This window comes from Onychostruthus taczanowskii, unplaced genomic scaffold (genome assembly GCF_017590055.1).
Source record: "Onychostruthus taczanowskii isolate IOZ18803 unplaced genomic scaffold, ASM1759005v1 scaffold1, whole genome shotgun sequence".
Lineage (NCBI taxonomy): Eukaryota > Metazoa > Chordata > Aves > Passeriformes > Passeridae > Onychostruthus > Onychostruthus taczanowskii.
This window is the reverse complement of record NW_024496525.1, coordinates 23,498,457-23,513,793: the sequence shown is the minus strand read 5'-3', so window position 1 is coordinate 23,513,793 and position 15,337 is coordinate 23,498,457. Positions and strand designations below refer to the sequence as shown.

General features: G+C 40.2%; 1 protein-coding gene across 2 annotated transcripts in view; it reads left to right on the top strand.

Moving 5' to 3' along the window:
* Nucleotides 1-11,822, top strand: part of PTPN21 (protein tyrosine phosphatase non-receptor type 21) — a 44,801-nt gene extending 32,979 nt beyond the window's left edge. For both annotated transcript variants that reach the window (XM_041403084.1, XM_041403074.1), the window contains 5 exons: nucleotides 1,943-2,164; nucleotides 3,198-3,326; nucleotides 3,629-3,863; nucleotides 4,395-4,555; nucleotides 5,378-11,822. In XM_041403084.1, the coding sequence (XP_041259018.1) occupies nucleotides 1,943-2,164; nucleotides 3,198-3,326; nucleotides 3,629-3,863; nucleotides 4,395-4,555; nucleotides 5,378-5,506 (876 nt within the window). In that variant the 3' untranslated portion in view covers nucleotides 5,507-11,822. The remainder of the gene's footprint in view (nucleotides 1-1,942; nucleotides 2,165-3,197; nucleotides 3,327-3,628; nucleotides 3,864-4,394; nucleotides 4,556-5,377) is intronic.
* The last annotated feature ends 3,515 nt before the right edge of the window (nucleotides 11,823-15,337 follow it).

The window sequence follows — 15,337 nt, the reverse complement described above, 5'->3', positions numbered from 1 at the left end:
CAATCACTAGTAATTCATGTGGTGTTTAGAGTAGTTTTTGCAGTTAAATTGCATCCCCAGAATACACCTTATGCAGATTGTATTTATCTGTTTCGTTCAGGTAGAGCCCATAAAATATAGATGGAACTTCTTTGATCTGGTGAAATTTTAAACTCAGTAAAAGATATCAGATCAATGAGAGCACATCAGGTTCTAGAATCTGAGGATCGTTCTTTGAGAAATATAAGACTCCATCTATGCTTGTGTCAGGATAAAAACATCAGTAAATCTGCTTCAGCCTGTCTCATGTATCATTAAAGAAGTGCAGGAAAAGCAAATGGTCAATATTCAGGCTGTGACAGGCTATGAAAAACAGCGCTGTCATCACACATCTGACCAGGGAGCACCTAGATATACCAAATTCCACAGTGGTTATTGCCCATTCTGCAACCAGTGATCTCTATAGAATCCGACTCTGAGCGTGGTTGGGCACCCTCAGCTGCAGGTCCCCTCTAGCTCAGTTTTGTTTCTAGTGACTAGGGATCTAATCTAGGGATTAGAACCTGAAGGAATAGTCCTGCTCTCACCAGCTGCAGTTCAAATGAACAGACCAAGAAAATTAATTGCAAATCACTCAGTAATAAAATGTGTTGAGCTACATATACATTGCTTAAGATTCTAAGGGACAAAAATTAGCATTGGGTTACTGAGATACAGGTTTAGTACCTGTGCTGGTTATTTCCCCTTACCTAGAGCAATCATCTCTTTCTGGGTTGACCTTTACTGGATTCAGCTAGCTCTGCCCAGAGCATTGTGGCAAAGAAGAAACCATGAAGTCAAGTTATGGCAAAGTCATGTCACTACACTTTCTCCTCAGGCAGAGGTAGAATAAATACCATGAAACAGCAGTAGCTCCTAAAACAGCTGAGAAGAGGCAGTGCAAAGTAGACATGTGACATAAAAGGAAGCCCAGAGTGCAGGTATTTTAGAACGTAAGTTTAATGTTGATTCAGTGCCTGTTTCATTGCTCAGCTTCATGCTATTGTCAGTTTAAATAAGTGAGTTTAGCCTAAAGATAATAAAGGAGTTTGTGCAGTTGATGTATTGTTGTGCAAATTGCATATGAGGGAAGTTTACACCTTCCTCTGCAACATTTGGCATACTTACTTGATATAGGACACTTCTATGACCTGATACCACAGAGCAGTTGCTGTAAGAATCTGGGGACATGTGACATAGATGAAATTTTCTGGCTGAAATCTTACATATTATTCTTCCTTATTGTTGGCAAAGCGATGCAGAAATTCCAGAAGTGTCTTATGATTTAGAAACAACTTGGTTTCAAAAGAATAAAGGGGAGGAGGGAGTAGTTTATTAAATAAAAAAGATTGAATTATACTATTGGAAAAAGTCTGTGTTTATACTTTAACTGCAGCAAGTTTCTAAGGCAGCTTTCCTGCTGTAAGCAAAATTTAGCTTTCCTCCATCCAAACAACTAAGTTTGTGAGTTTTTTTATTATTATTATTTTGGGGTTCATTATAAGGTTAAAGGAGACCTTTCAAATGATGTCATCTGGCTGCTATATTGAGCAGGTGGATCAAAGGTATTTGAAGCAATATGCAATATGGCATAGCTGTCTAGTTGGCCAAATTTTCTCCCCAGATGGGCTGTCTTTACAGAAACTATGAAGTAATTTTTCCTTTACCAGCAGTATCCACATAAATGTTTGTGACCTAGTGAAGTATAAAAGGCTGCTTAGTTTTCACTTGAACAAATTTCCTGCTGGTTAGGGTTTCCTCTAATTTATTCTGGTATGCTTGTGGAAACATTAATAGCTGCAAAAGCATTGAAGAAGTATGGAGGAGAAGAAAATACCTACATTTTATCCTCCATGAGTTCTCTGTTTAAACAGACTCCCCTCAGAATGTGACTGTGCATGGCTGTGTGTGCTCTGTGCTGCAGTGTAGAAGCCTGGAGCAGCGGCTGGAGCAGGGCATGGTGTTCACGGAATACGAGCGCATCCAGAAGAAAAGGCTGCTGGATGGCGAGTGCTCCATAGCCCGGCTGCCAGAAAACGCTGAGAGGAACCGCTTCCAGGACGTCCTTCCTTATGATGATACCAGAGTGGAGCTGGTCCCAACCAAAGAAAATAACACGGGTTACATCAATGCATCTCATATCAAGGTGAGAGAAATGCTCTCGCAGAAAAATTTCCCAGTTCATTTGCTAACTGAAAATGCATTTGGATACCAGTTTTTGGTTTGGTGAGATCAGTGACGATCCCTCCATCTCTCGCTCTTTCTTTTCTTCTCCAGAGGTTTCTTTGGGGAAAGCAGGAACCTGTTTTCCTAATCACCTAGAATAATGGAGGGTTAATTACTTTTCTGTGTTCCCTCTCTGGGGATTGCTGCTAACAGAAGCATGTTCATTCTGCCCAGAGCTAAGGAGGCAAATAGGTTTAAAGCAAACAGCAAAACTCTGCAATGGCTATGATATTTTTGAGCTGCAGTGACAATCATTGTTTCTTCCTTTTCTGCACTCTCAGACAGTAAGCTATCCCCTAGCTTAAGCATTTTTGGATGGTTAGAGGAACTGCCAGAGCCAGGGGGAAACTGGCTTTTTCAAAACCGTCAGCTGCCCTCTTTCCCCATCCTTAACTCTTTAAGCTCTGTTTAAAAGAATTTGAAGGGTTTCTTCAAGGGTTTCTTACAGTTGGCTTCATGCTTTTTCTGAAAAGAGTTGAGATTGGCAAAGCAGCACTTGTGTTGCTGTCTTTTTTGTATACTGACATGGCATCATAGTTTCTCTGCTTCATTCATGAGTGTTGACCCTTCTCAAGCAAGATAATATTTTTTCAAGAAATAACAGCTAGTACTGAAATAATATTTACAGCACCAGAGCGTGAAAGCTTCTCTGAACCTGAATTTGCTAAAATAACTTAAATTCACAAAACAGAAATACAATTTTGTTTTCTCAGTTTTACATGATGCTTTTGATATAAAATACATTTATTTAGCTATGAACCTATACAATTGTGTCTCTTCTGCATCTAATGTGACAAGGTGCAGCTAAAATGTGGGACAGATATAACTCACAATGGACTCTTACTTCTGTGGTGTTGCAGTCTTTTTTCATTTTGTGCATCTTCAAATGGCTGACATTAGAACTGGGGAGAGGGTTTTCAATAATTGCTAATCTAATGTCTTTATTTTTACAGATCTCTGTTGGGGGCATAGAGTGGGATTACATTGCCACACAGGGCCCTTTGCAAAATACATGTCAGGATTTCTGGCAGATGATCTGGGAACAAGGGATTGCAATCATAGCTATGGTGACGGCAGAGGAAGTGAGTATCAATTGAGTCAGGTTTCTCCCAGAAATTCCACAATGATTTTTTTTGTAATCTGTTAGAGGAGGGGGATGTTTCCTCCAGCAACTAGACTGAAGATAAGTTTCTAGTGACCCCTTTCTGTCTTGATTCCTTTGGCAGAAAAATGAATTTGCAAACTCTTTCTGCTGGAAAGCTGGCTTTCCCAGTAAGACCGTAACACACTAGTACTGCTTAGCAGAGATACAGTTGTTACTACAGGAACAGTAGTTGTATGAATGTTCTTAGGTTTCTTGTTAAGCAAGTGTTCTGCTTTTAAGGAAAGTGGGAGAGAAAAAAGCTTCAGATACTGGCCACGTCTTGGTTCAAGACACAACACTGTGACATATGGAAGATTTAAGATTACCACGCGGTTCCGTACCGACTCAGGCTGCTATGCAACTACAGGTTTGAAGATTAAACATCTTCTCACAGGACAGGAGAGAACGGTTTGGCATTTGCAGTATACAGACTGGCCAGAGCATGGTTGTCCAGAAGATTTAAAGGGATTTTTATGTAAGTTGTATTTAATAGCTTTGTTTTGGGGGGTGGTTTGTGGTGGTTTTTTAATACCTTCTATATATGAAGTAACTTTGGACAAGTTTCCTAAGCATTCTATTGTAAAAGGTTTCTTCACACCAGCAAGACATACTGAATTATATTTTTTGCAGGAATATACCTGCCAGTTTTCATTAAAGTGACTCTTTCTGTCTAAAGCAAATAATTTACCATAAGTCCATATAGAATAAAGCATAATTGCACCCCGTAATACACATTGGAGTTTGTTGCAGCAATGGCAAGATGGCCACAAGCCATCTTTAGTAGGAATAGGGGAACAAGGCAAGGAAATCCTTACAAAAGCTAGATGATCCTTGTAGATCTGTATTGCTATGGTTGGGCTATGGCTTGTGATTTATACAATGTATCATTTTTCTGTGACATGTCCATTGTTAAATTACTGCTTTCCGGTGGTGATAGAGCATAACAGCATAGCTTATGTGGCTTCATGACCATCATGAATGACTGTTGTCTTGTTGAACGCGGTAGCGTACCTGGAGGAGATCCAGTCGGTGCGGCGCCACACGAACAGCACGGCGGAGCCCAAGAGCTCCAACCCCCCGCTGCTGGTGCACTGCAGTGCCGGCGTGGGACGCACAGGAGTGGTCATACTGGCAGAGATCATGATCGCCTGCTTGGAACACAATGAGGTGAGCTCTTCTTCTTTTGTCTGCTTTAAATGATGCTGGGTGCTGGAAGAGTCAGTAACCTGCCTAGAATGTGTTATGGCTGTTCATCTGAGCAGCTGCTGGGAGAGGCCTTACAACTGGGCTTGAAATGGCTCTTGGGAATTCAACAGAAGTTAATAATCTTCCAGAGCTGCCCACATGCACACCAGACACTGGAATGCTCATTTGGATTCTTGACTTCCTAACATTTTGAGTCATTGAGTGGAGCAAGGTATGCCCTAGGCCACTGAGCATATTTCAGGATTTCATCCTGACTTTACTGCTCCTTGTCTTTATTAGAATCAGTAATATTCAAGAACATGCTTTGTAGCCATTCTCTGTACTTGTTATTATTTTGTTCCTAAGTGCAGTGTATTTGCAGTATCAGTCTCAGTAGAGGACAAAGTATTGATTTGATAGAATAAAATCAGTCCTATCAACTTCTAGCCAGAAGTGGACGGTTGTAAAATGTTCATTGATAATATAATATGTCAACTGAAACTCCACAAACTTATTGTTTCATTGTGCATCCCTCTCCTAACACTGTAAGAGACTTTTTCACCCATTAGATTTGTGAAGACCAATACCCCATGAGATGGGTAACTTTACCATTATGCATATTTCCCAGATGATCAGTAGTGTAGTACATACTGCAGACAGGGGCAATGAATTTTCAGAGCTGAAATCAGAACAGCTGACTCAGTCCTTAGATCACTAAGATACTGCTCTGAACCTCCTGCTGGGAAAGTGCAAGCCAGTTTCCTTGCTCACCAGTCACTTGTAATGTTTGTTCCCTTCCTCCAGATGCTGGACATCCCACGAGTGCTGGATATGCTGAGGCAGCAGAGAATGATGATGGTGCAGACTCTTTCGCAGTACACTTTCGTCTACGGAGTTCTCATTCAGTTTCTCAAAAGTTCTAGACTTATCTAACCCCTGCCACTTCCTAAGAGACTCTGCAAGAGTTTACAGAAAGAAATTTGGAGTTGTCCAGACCCGGTCTCACTGGTGTTTTCCTCATTTGATGAATCACAGAGTTACCTTTTAGGGCTGCCACGGGACTGTTAAATGTGAGTCAGTGTAACAGGCTCTGCACAGCAGGATCTTTGCTGGACTGAATTCTTCCCAGCCACAGTCTCATTAAGGAATGGTTTTACTCGGTCTGGTCTATAGTACTTGCACATGTTCTTTGGAGTGGTGTTACTCTGAGCAAAATAAGTATCTTATGGAATGGAGGTATATAGTACAATTTTACTGACATTATGTTTTGAAACATAATTGTTGACTGTGCAAAAGCTAAAATCTGTAGGTGCACATGGGGTCAGAAACCTGCCCCTTGGGAATGTCAAGGTCTTATGCAGTTTGATTCTGCTTTCAATTTCATATTTAGAACAATACATCTATATTTTTTAAAATGAACATTTGGTTTCCTCTGGCTTACTTAGCAAAATTAGCAGCTCTTAGATATTTTAAGCTGTTGCTTTAAGAACAGTTATTTTTATAGTCAGGATTTTTAAATTGAAAAGAAAACGAACCACCACAACAGAAACCTTTTTAAACATAACAATATTTTCAGAGGAGAAGACTGACAATGTTTGAACCAACTTTTCAAAAATCATGCAGAAAGTCCTAGGGAAGCTGTTGGTAGTTAGTTGTAGTGCCATGTAGTAGAACAGACAAGTGGAAGATAATGGTGACTGTTGATAACTTTCATTTGAGAGGAGGCATGTTTACCTGCAGCAGGCAGGGAAAAATATTTTAAGTATCTATGAGGTTGTTGGAAACAAATGGATGAGAGAAAGTACATATTCAGTATTATTCATATATTTAGAGGACAGTTTGATTTTACTGGCTGAAATCAAAGTGGATGCAAATGTTTTAAGCACTTTTTTGCTCAGTTATTTATGTAGCTAAATATAGAGACTATAATCATGCATTGTTTCATTTGGTAATATACCATTACTAACCTGTTATTTTAAGAAAAGCTTTTTAAGTTGATGAAGTGAGAGAACCAAAATGGGAGTAGGAAGGTGCATAGTGGTGAAGTGGAAATGATTGTATGAAGTGTAATGGAGGAGGTGTGGCAGCTATGATTGCTGGTTTACACAGTGCAAAGATGACCTTAAAAAAATGTTAATGTTCCCAGCCAAGAAAGCCAGTAAAGCACTGGAAGTTTCTGTAGAATCCTCCAGATTATTTTGTTAGTGCTAGAGCAAATTTTGCTAATGCTGTGCAGCGTTGCAATGAAGAACATTTGAGAAATTACAGAAAAAGAGCTCTTAGGGGAAGCAATGGAGATGGGGGTAATTTAGGAGCTGTGTAAGTGGCTGAGTCAGTGGCTGTGGCATGGGCCTGAAGTAGGCAGGTGCAGCCTACTGGTCAAATGATGATATCCCTAAATAATCCTCTGTGGTTTTCAGTGGGGACAGTGTGGTTTTGGCTGCCTTTCCAAGTGTTTTGAGATGCTGAGTTGAAAATCCCTATTCCAAATTGAGCTATACTTTTTCAATATCTGGTTTAATAAAAAAAACCCATGTATAGTAGACCAGTCTGCGGGCATGGGTAAGTGTACATTTCCCTTGATACCTGCTTAGCGAAATGAAATTAAACTAAAAGTCAAGTTTATTCATGCTGAAATTGTTATTTTTATGAGCTCTAACAAGGGTTTTGAAACTATTAAACCCCCTTCAAAGCACAATAGTTGTGTCCCAGAACACTAATTAAGGATTATAAATAGGTTGCCTCAATTTGCTTTGCAATAAGCTGCTTCCATGAAGTTTAACATATGGTCCTAATGACACTGAGATAATATGTAATTTTATACAAAATATATTACTTTTAGGTACACAGTATTGATCTGGTGCTTTCAGGTCTGCTTGGAAGCAGTCTGATTTGTTGTACTCTCAGTGTAAGTTAGATTGAATATTTCAGACTAGAGAAAAGAAATGTTGGTCTTATATAAAATGCCTAGGAATTGTTAACTGCCAAACATAAAACTGGAAGTCCAGAGGAAACCAGTTGCTGAAGACGGGTTCTTTATACATAAACCTTGCAAACATACCAATCTGACATATCTGTGTTGACAGAAGTATTGAAAGAAGCAAACATGCTTAGCTATTTTTCTCATGCTCAGTTTTAAAAACATTGTTAATTTTTGCCACAGTTCACTTTTATCTGCAGAAATGTCATTGAATGGGAGGCAGGCTCTAAAATGTAGCTTCTACCTTTTCCATTTCTTAACTTTGCACTGTGATCTTCGTCACCTGATATATGCAGTTTTAATGACATGATGGACAACCAGAACCTCAAGCAGCAGTTTCTGAGACAGAACATCAGCTGTGAGGCATTAAAATGAACAGTAATAACAAGCAATTTAATCCAGTATTTATGGGATTATCTGAGGTGGGTGAGGAAATGTGTGTCTTTTGGCTTATTTTTCTGTTTAGCTAAAAGAAGTTGTGCTCACTTTTAGAGGTGGTTGTGCTCAACTCAGGTAGTCACAGTCTTGGTTTTTTCAGTGTATCGCTGCTACCTCCTCCCCTTCAGCTTCCAGTTCTGTCCATCAGCAGTCTGTTTTTGCAGTAATAGACTTTTCCTCATTAGGCGTGACTTTATGTGAGTTTTTCTACTGAACACTGAAGGATTGCTTTTGCTTGTGAGCATAGGGCTCCAAGTGGGCATTGAAAATGAGCAGTTTCTCTTCTAGGTACCAAATGAAATTAAACTTCACAACCTTCTTTAAAAAAATATGTTTTAAACCATTGTTTAGATTTTCAGTTAACTTACAAAAGACAATTCAGTTTTTAGCACTTTTGTTCTGAGCCTTGAAAAGGGATGCATTTTTACATGTAGTTGTGCTCATGCTTCATTAAATTTTGGATGTTATAACAATATCCACTGTCCAAATCCAGTCACAGTGTGAGTCAGAAGTGGATTTATTTGTCAAAAAACTTAAAATTTCTCTAAAAGCCTGTCCAATTTTGCCAAATGTGTATCTGTTTTTATGGGGATGAAATTCAGATGATTATGCAAGATTTGAACAGAGTTTGTATAGTAAGAAAAATTGTATGAAGAATTCTTGCAGCAAATGGCAAAGATGATGCTGATCTCTAGGGATGTCAGAGCTCTCAGGGACAAATAAAGGTGCTATATACTGTCAAGAGACAGATTTGATGGTCTTTTGTTGACTAGGTAGAAGATGCTTTCTAGGATCAAATTATATGAAGAGACAGGAGAAGAACATACAAACTGTAGTAAGGACATCTGCATATTTGGTTTCTTTCTTGGTTGCTCTGATGAGAGGTTTTTTTGGCCAGTGAATCTTTGTAGTCTTGGGCTAAAACCTCTTCTCTAAGAAGCTAAGTGAGAGCCCTGTTCATTACAAAGATGTCACTGACTTAGCTGGGTTGGCTTTAGGCTGCAGGCTCCTCCAGGGGAATTTTGCACAGCCTCTGCAGCTTGCACAGCAGTGCTCTCCTTTTCTGCTGTCCTCCAGGAAGAGCAGGAAAAGTTTTATGCCTTGGTATTTCACTCATTGGAATACCTTTCACACAAGGTGCAGGATGCTACAGTTTATGTGTAGAAATATATTTAATTCAAAGCAGGTGGCTAAGGCAGTGTTCCTGTATTTCTATGGATGAAAAGCTGCTCTAAGTTATCACCAACATTTAGAAAAAAAGGTAAAACACAGTAATAACAAATAAAAGTAAAATAAAATTTTACTGAAGTGGAAAAGATTGTTGTCATTTTACACTTGGCTTCTCTTGTAATCCTGTGTATCTCTTTTTCAAGTAAGCAACACTTGGAGCAATTTTCTCTAGAATGGCTCCTTTAAATTTTATAAGTAAGACTGAGGTTGCTGCTCCAGCTGCTGCTGCATATTTTGTTTTGGAGCAGCTGTTGAAGTTGAGTGGCTCATAGATTTCAATGGCTTCTGGACCAAACTTGGAAACTGCAGGGTTGTTTATCATAGCTGTGTAATGAAACCTCAGTTTTAATATCAATAGCATTACTAAATCCCGGGATTTAAAAACAGGGAACCCATCACTCTATTTCAGTAGTTCAAATTATCAATTTAAAAAAATCAGTGCTTCAGTTGCTAAGAACTCAGTGCTTTAGTGTTTAGGGTTGGGTTTTTTCTGATAGTGCAAAGTGGTGGAAAGCCAGAGTCCAGCCCTGCAAGATGCAAAATTCCTGCAGTTCTTCTTGATATGGTAGGAATTAACATGGGCTTACTGCCAATGAAAGCTTGAGCCCTTGAAGCATGAGTACCCACGTCTGCTTTAAATTTAAATACAGATTACAAGAATTAACCAAAAGAATGCAGCAGGAATGTGCATACAGGAAAGTACAGCATTCAGAGGAAAAGTAGATGAGAGTTCAAAAATTCTCTTGTGCAAGTACAAAATTTTGGACATAGAGAGTGAGGATTTGAGGAGTGGCAGAAGGCATTTGGAGGAGGATTTGGAATGTTTTGTATCCAAAGTAGAGCTGCTAGCAGGGTTTGAGTCATATGGTATGTTTTTCATGGCATGGTAGGGTAAGTGAATGTAGTCATAGGTGTTATTTTTACTGGCTTTTTAAAATGTGATTTTTTAAACTCCAAATACTTTTTCAGAGGCTCTGTTATTTTTACATATCTTCCTTTCCAAATGTACTGAATGCAATCTGTCAGCTCAATTTCTGTTTACTTATTAAAGGTCAGATTTTTCAAACTACAGTCTCTGGTTTTACAGATACAAAATGCAGGGGAAATAGGCATACTTGCAATTTTGCAGTGATAATTGCTAATGGATGCAGGTGAGATGATTCAAAATTCTAACTATGTTTTGAATGAAGCCAGGTGTTTACAGTTGGTGTGAGTTGCACCAAGTTAAGGCTGGGCTAACAATGAGACTCTTGAAATGTGGAATTTACCATGTACTTAGAAGTTCTGTTGCAGTGCAGCATTTGCAATAAGGTGACATTAAATCAGCATAACACTGTGCTAAGGTAAAGAAAAAAAATAATTTTAAACTTTTAACTGCTGTTGCAAACATGTCTGTAAAAAGAGAAGTTAAAGAAAAAAAAAAATCTTAAAATCTTGCTTGGGACCAGCTAACTTGGTGCACTCAGTTGGCATCATATGTTACTTTAAGGTCTAACTGGACTGAAAAAAAAGGATTTGTTAACTTCAATGAACATTTCAAAAAACTGTTGCTAAATAGCCTTTGGTTCTGTTCTTTGCTATTTTGAACATTACGCTGTGTTCAGTGGTGAAGAATAACCTCCAGGGTGTTTGTTTTGTTGAAGTCTATTCTTCAGCTTTACTTAGGGAATGAAGATATAAATCAAATGTAAAGAATCTAATGAACAGGGTTTACAGCAGATCCAGCCTGGATCTGGCAAGTCAAAGAGCAAATCTGCAGATACTGTAATGTTCTTTTGGTTCAGCTATGCAGCAATCAAAACTACCAAATTATTAATTTTATGAGCAGTTTCAGAAGGTGCCTAACTTTTATAAAGGGAATTAAATGCTGTTTTTCCATTTGGAATATTTAGGTAAAATTAGGGGGCTTTCTTTTAATATACTTTAAAGACATTGCAAATGCCATTAATTTTTAGAATGGTAGGAAATTTGATGGAGAAAACCCCTGTAAAATCCTCCAGTCTGTCACCTTGCTAATGCTGGATAATTCTGACAGACAAGGTGTGTATGCTCTTTACAAAGATACTTGCTTTGAAATACCCAACTTATCTGTCCTCTTTGTGGCTTTTCTGGGGGCACTTGGATGGAAATTTAAGAGGCTTTACCTGGCAAATCAGCAAGTATGTACACTCCTGCACACTGCTGAAATCTCTTCATTCATTAAAAGCAAATGGGTGTTTGAAATCCTGTCAGCAGTTTTGTAGGACCGAGTCCTTAGTGTCAGAGGAACACAGGATCTGGCTCCATTTTCTTCAGTTTTCACTTGAGCCAGTATGCAAGAATTTAAATAGGACTTTGTTTAAAAGTAGCAAACATGAAGTATTATTTTCTAGTACTAAGCTAGTGGTTAACATGTCTGTTTTTTGCTGTCTTGCCACCAATACTGTAAAAATGTATAATCAAACCAGCTTTAATTCTTGTAAAACTGAAATTGGTTTGTAAAACAATGTATAAATTGTGTTTCATAGACAGAAAAGCTTGTATTACTGAATGTAATATATGTGAAATGAATATATTATAGTCTATTTTTGCCATGGAAATAAATATTTGAAGCAATTATAAGTTTTTATTGTTCCATTATTAAAGGAAAAATCCGAGGACTCAGATGTGTGTTCATGTGTAGTCCTAGGCTGGGACTTTGCCTTCAGTTCACAAAGCTGTGATCCCTCTTCTAATGTTCTACAAGTACTGGGTATAAAATTTGGGCTGTCAAGTAATAATAGGTTTCATCTTTGTGGCAGGAAACTCTTGTGCCTGCTGCCCTGTCATAATTTTTCACAATGTTTTGCATTTTCTAAATCTGTTTTTGGTACTGAACTTCCAGTTTCCCCTCTAACATTTAAGTGTAAGAGGAATTAAAAACTTCTGGAAGTTGGAGAACCCTTTCCAAAAGCATGTGAGAGAAGAAACAGTTGATTACTTACTATGATTGGAGCTGCTGCCAACAACAAGCACTGAAGTTATTTTCATTCTAGAACTGGCATTGAGTTAAAAGGAAGGTGATGCAGCAGCTTGCTCTACACACCGGTACAGCATGAGGCTTTGTGAGGTGAATACAAGAATTGCACACTGGACAAGTGCATTTCCCTTGTCTTTGCTTTGTCTAGAGCATTGCCCACCTAGCTCCATCTGAAACAATGAGGCTTTTAACTAAATTTTGTCTTCTAGGTGCGCTCAGTTTGAGGGCATGAATCAGCTTCAGGTGAGACAGCTACAAACCATAGGTACATCTGAACTTGTCAGAGCAGTTCCCAAGTCCCTGGCCTGTGGAATGTTCTGTGTGGTGCTCATGGTAAGCAAAGTTCTTTTATTAGACATGGATTCAAAATCAGAAGAGGAAAATGAGACTTCCTGGGACCTGAGGCTCATGGTGAAGCATTCAGGAATTTTTATCACACTTATTATTTATACTGGTTTTAGACCTCTGGCAAAGGTATCTTCAGAAACCTAAATTTCCTCTAAATCCAAATGGTTTAAAACTGAAGTTGTTATTTTCCAGCCACTGTAAAATCCCCATTTAGAGACTTCTGGTAGCCAGAGCTTGTTGACAGGGACATGATTTGGATGCTTGGATTTGGCACATCTGGCTCATCAGAAGTTTTCCTGGGCAAGAGCTCCAGGACTTGGTACATGAGAAACTTATGGGAGCTGATGGGAGAAGTTTCTAGCACACCCAGAAGAACAATAGGAATCCAAATCACAGGTATCAGATGCAGTAGCTTTGATGCACTGCAAAAAACCTCAATCTACCCAAAATAAGGAGCATTGCTGAGTGTATGCACTCCCTGCAGTCAGAGCAAATTTGTCCTTAGTGCCATGGTGTTAGGAGGGCTGCCATGGTGAGTTCAGCATTTTCAGTGCATATATGCCATCAAGCTGGAAGTGCAATGCTCCATTTGAGCCTGTTTCTAGGACAAAAGGTCAGCCTTATTCCTCTGCACAGTACTGGTGTTTAAATAATTACAAATAAGCAGAACTGAGAGTAATGGACATTCTGGAAATGCTTCACAAATACTGGAGATTGAATTTCCTGATATTTGGGAAGGTAACTTTGGCCATGGGCTGGCCCAGCCTACCATTCACCTGCCTCTCAGTGCTGTTACTGGGGTGTGCCTGAGAATGCACCACGGGTGTTTTATGGCAGGGCTGTGCTCTCACCTGCCAGCTGCTTCCTCAGGTAAAGGGAGGAACAAGGAGCTGGCTGGGGAGACGTGCCCAAGAATCCTTTGGGGAGATCAGATAGAACTGTAAAGTGAATTCAACAGAGACTCTAAGATGTTCAAATAGTGAGGAGGAGCCATGGAGAAAATACACCCTATGGAAAGCCATAGCAAGGGTCTTTATGGACTGAGGCTTAGGCTGAAACTCCCTGTATAAGGCTAAAGGCTGTCAGGGTGGAATGGGAGTAGCCATTATGCAAGCTTGTCTGGGGAAGGAAAAACCAAGATAAAAGCTTCAGGAGCTCTTCTTTCTCTTACAATCCACTGTTATCTTAGATGGTTGTGCCCAGCTTTTGGGAAGCCTCATAGCCAGCTTCCAAACCTGCGCTATCTGTGTGATCTCTGGTTTCCCTTGTGTCAAACACTGGGAACAAGCAGGGTGCCAATGCCTCTGAGCTGAATTTCTGATTGGAGAGGCTACACCTCTGAGGTCCTGCAAGGAATTCTCAGGCTGACAGGAGAGCTGATGGCCTTTAACACGTTGCTTCACTTCTTTGGCATGTGAGCATGCTTATGAGTGAGAGAAATGGATACTGGGAAGAGCTGGGGTCACCTCATAGTTGTGTTACTCATCTGGAACCAGTCTGTGGCTGCTGTGAGATGTAAGGTATGCTGCAGCCCTCACACGGATACTGTAAGGGGAGTCCTACGGGCTTGCTGAATTCTTGGGATAACTGCAGAGAGCTCTGCACCTCGTGCTACAGATCACGCTGCCTGTCCTCTACGAGAATGGGGCAGCACAGCTCTGCTGCCTGCCAGCCTGAGCCTCTGTTGGAGTCTCTCTCTCAGGTTTCAGAGGCCTCCCTACTCCATTTATGTAGCCTTTCCTTGCCCTTCTCAAGGTCCGATTTCATTCCCCCAAAGTGGTAGGGCTGGAAGGATTGCAGGGGAAGCTGTGTGTGCTAGAGCCTGTGATCTACAAGAGCAGCAAGGGCACAGCAGCAGCCTGTGTTGGTGCCTGTGGGGATGCCTGGCATTCCTCCAGCCTAAAACGTGGTGTTGGGTTGAGAGCCTAGGCTTTTTGCAGGCCAGTGTCACAGCTTCAAAGATGAATGCAAGTGAAGGTTTGTGTATTGTCACCTGGCTGTTGGACACACCTCCTGGCCTTTGCTGTCAGCTAGAATTAGCTTAGTGGGTGACTTAAAAGGTACCATTAGGAACCCAGCTATTCTGGAGACTTTCTACAGGGAACAGAAAGTCCCATGCACAGTACTTCATCCTTGATTTTGGTACCCTTCACTTGAATTAACAATTCTTGTTGCCACTCAACTGCCTGACACCCTGGAGTCATCCTAGTCTTTCTTTAAGGCGGCTGAAATGGAGATAAGCTATGGGTGGGGTGCTCTACAGCTCAGATGATTTGTTGAGCCAGTGGCAACTGCTGTTTCTTCTTTTTCCCTTCCCAGTGATGCTTTAGCCCTGTGACATGCTCAACTTCCGCTGGCCCACAACCTGCTACAGGTTTTGAAACTGGATCCCTTGACTGGCTGTGACCCGTGCTGGGGCAATGGCTGGGGCAGATTAATTTACTGCTCACCTGTTTGCACATCACTTGCTTTACTACTGGAATACAAACTGAAGGTGGCTGTTTCTGAATGAAGCAGATTTCACTAAAGAAAACAGGAAGATTGGACTGCTTGTATCTGTTTGGTTGTTTTGGAGAGTGAGAAATGATTTTTGTTAAAACCACTGTTGCTGTTCTGTTCCTTGTAATCTCTGTACACACCAGGTGTCAGCTCTTGAGAACAGCAGGGTAAGTGCTTGGGAAGTGCCAGAGAAAAAATGACGGCTTTGGAGACATCACACAGCTGCACTTGCTTAGGTCTTGTATGCCTGTATGCTCCTGCCTTGGTGGTC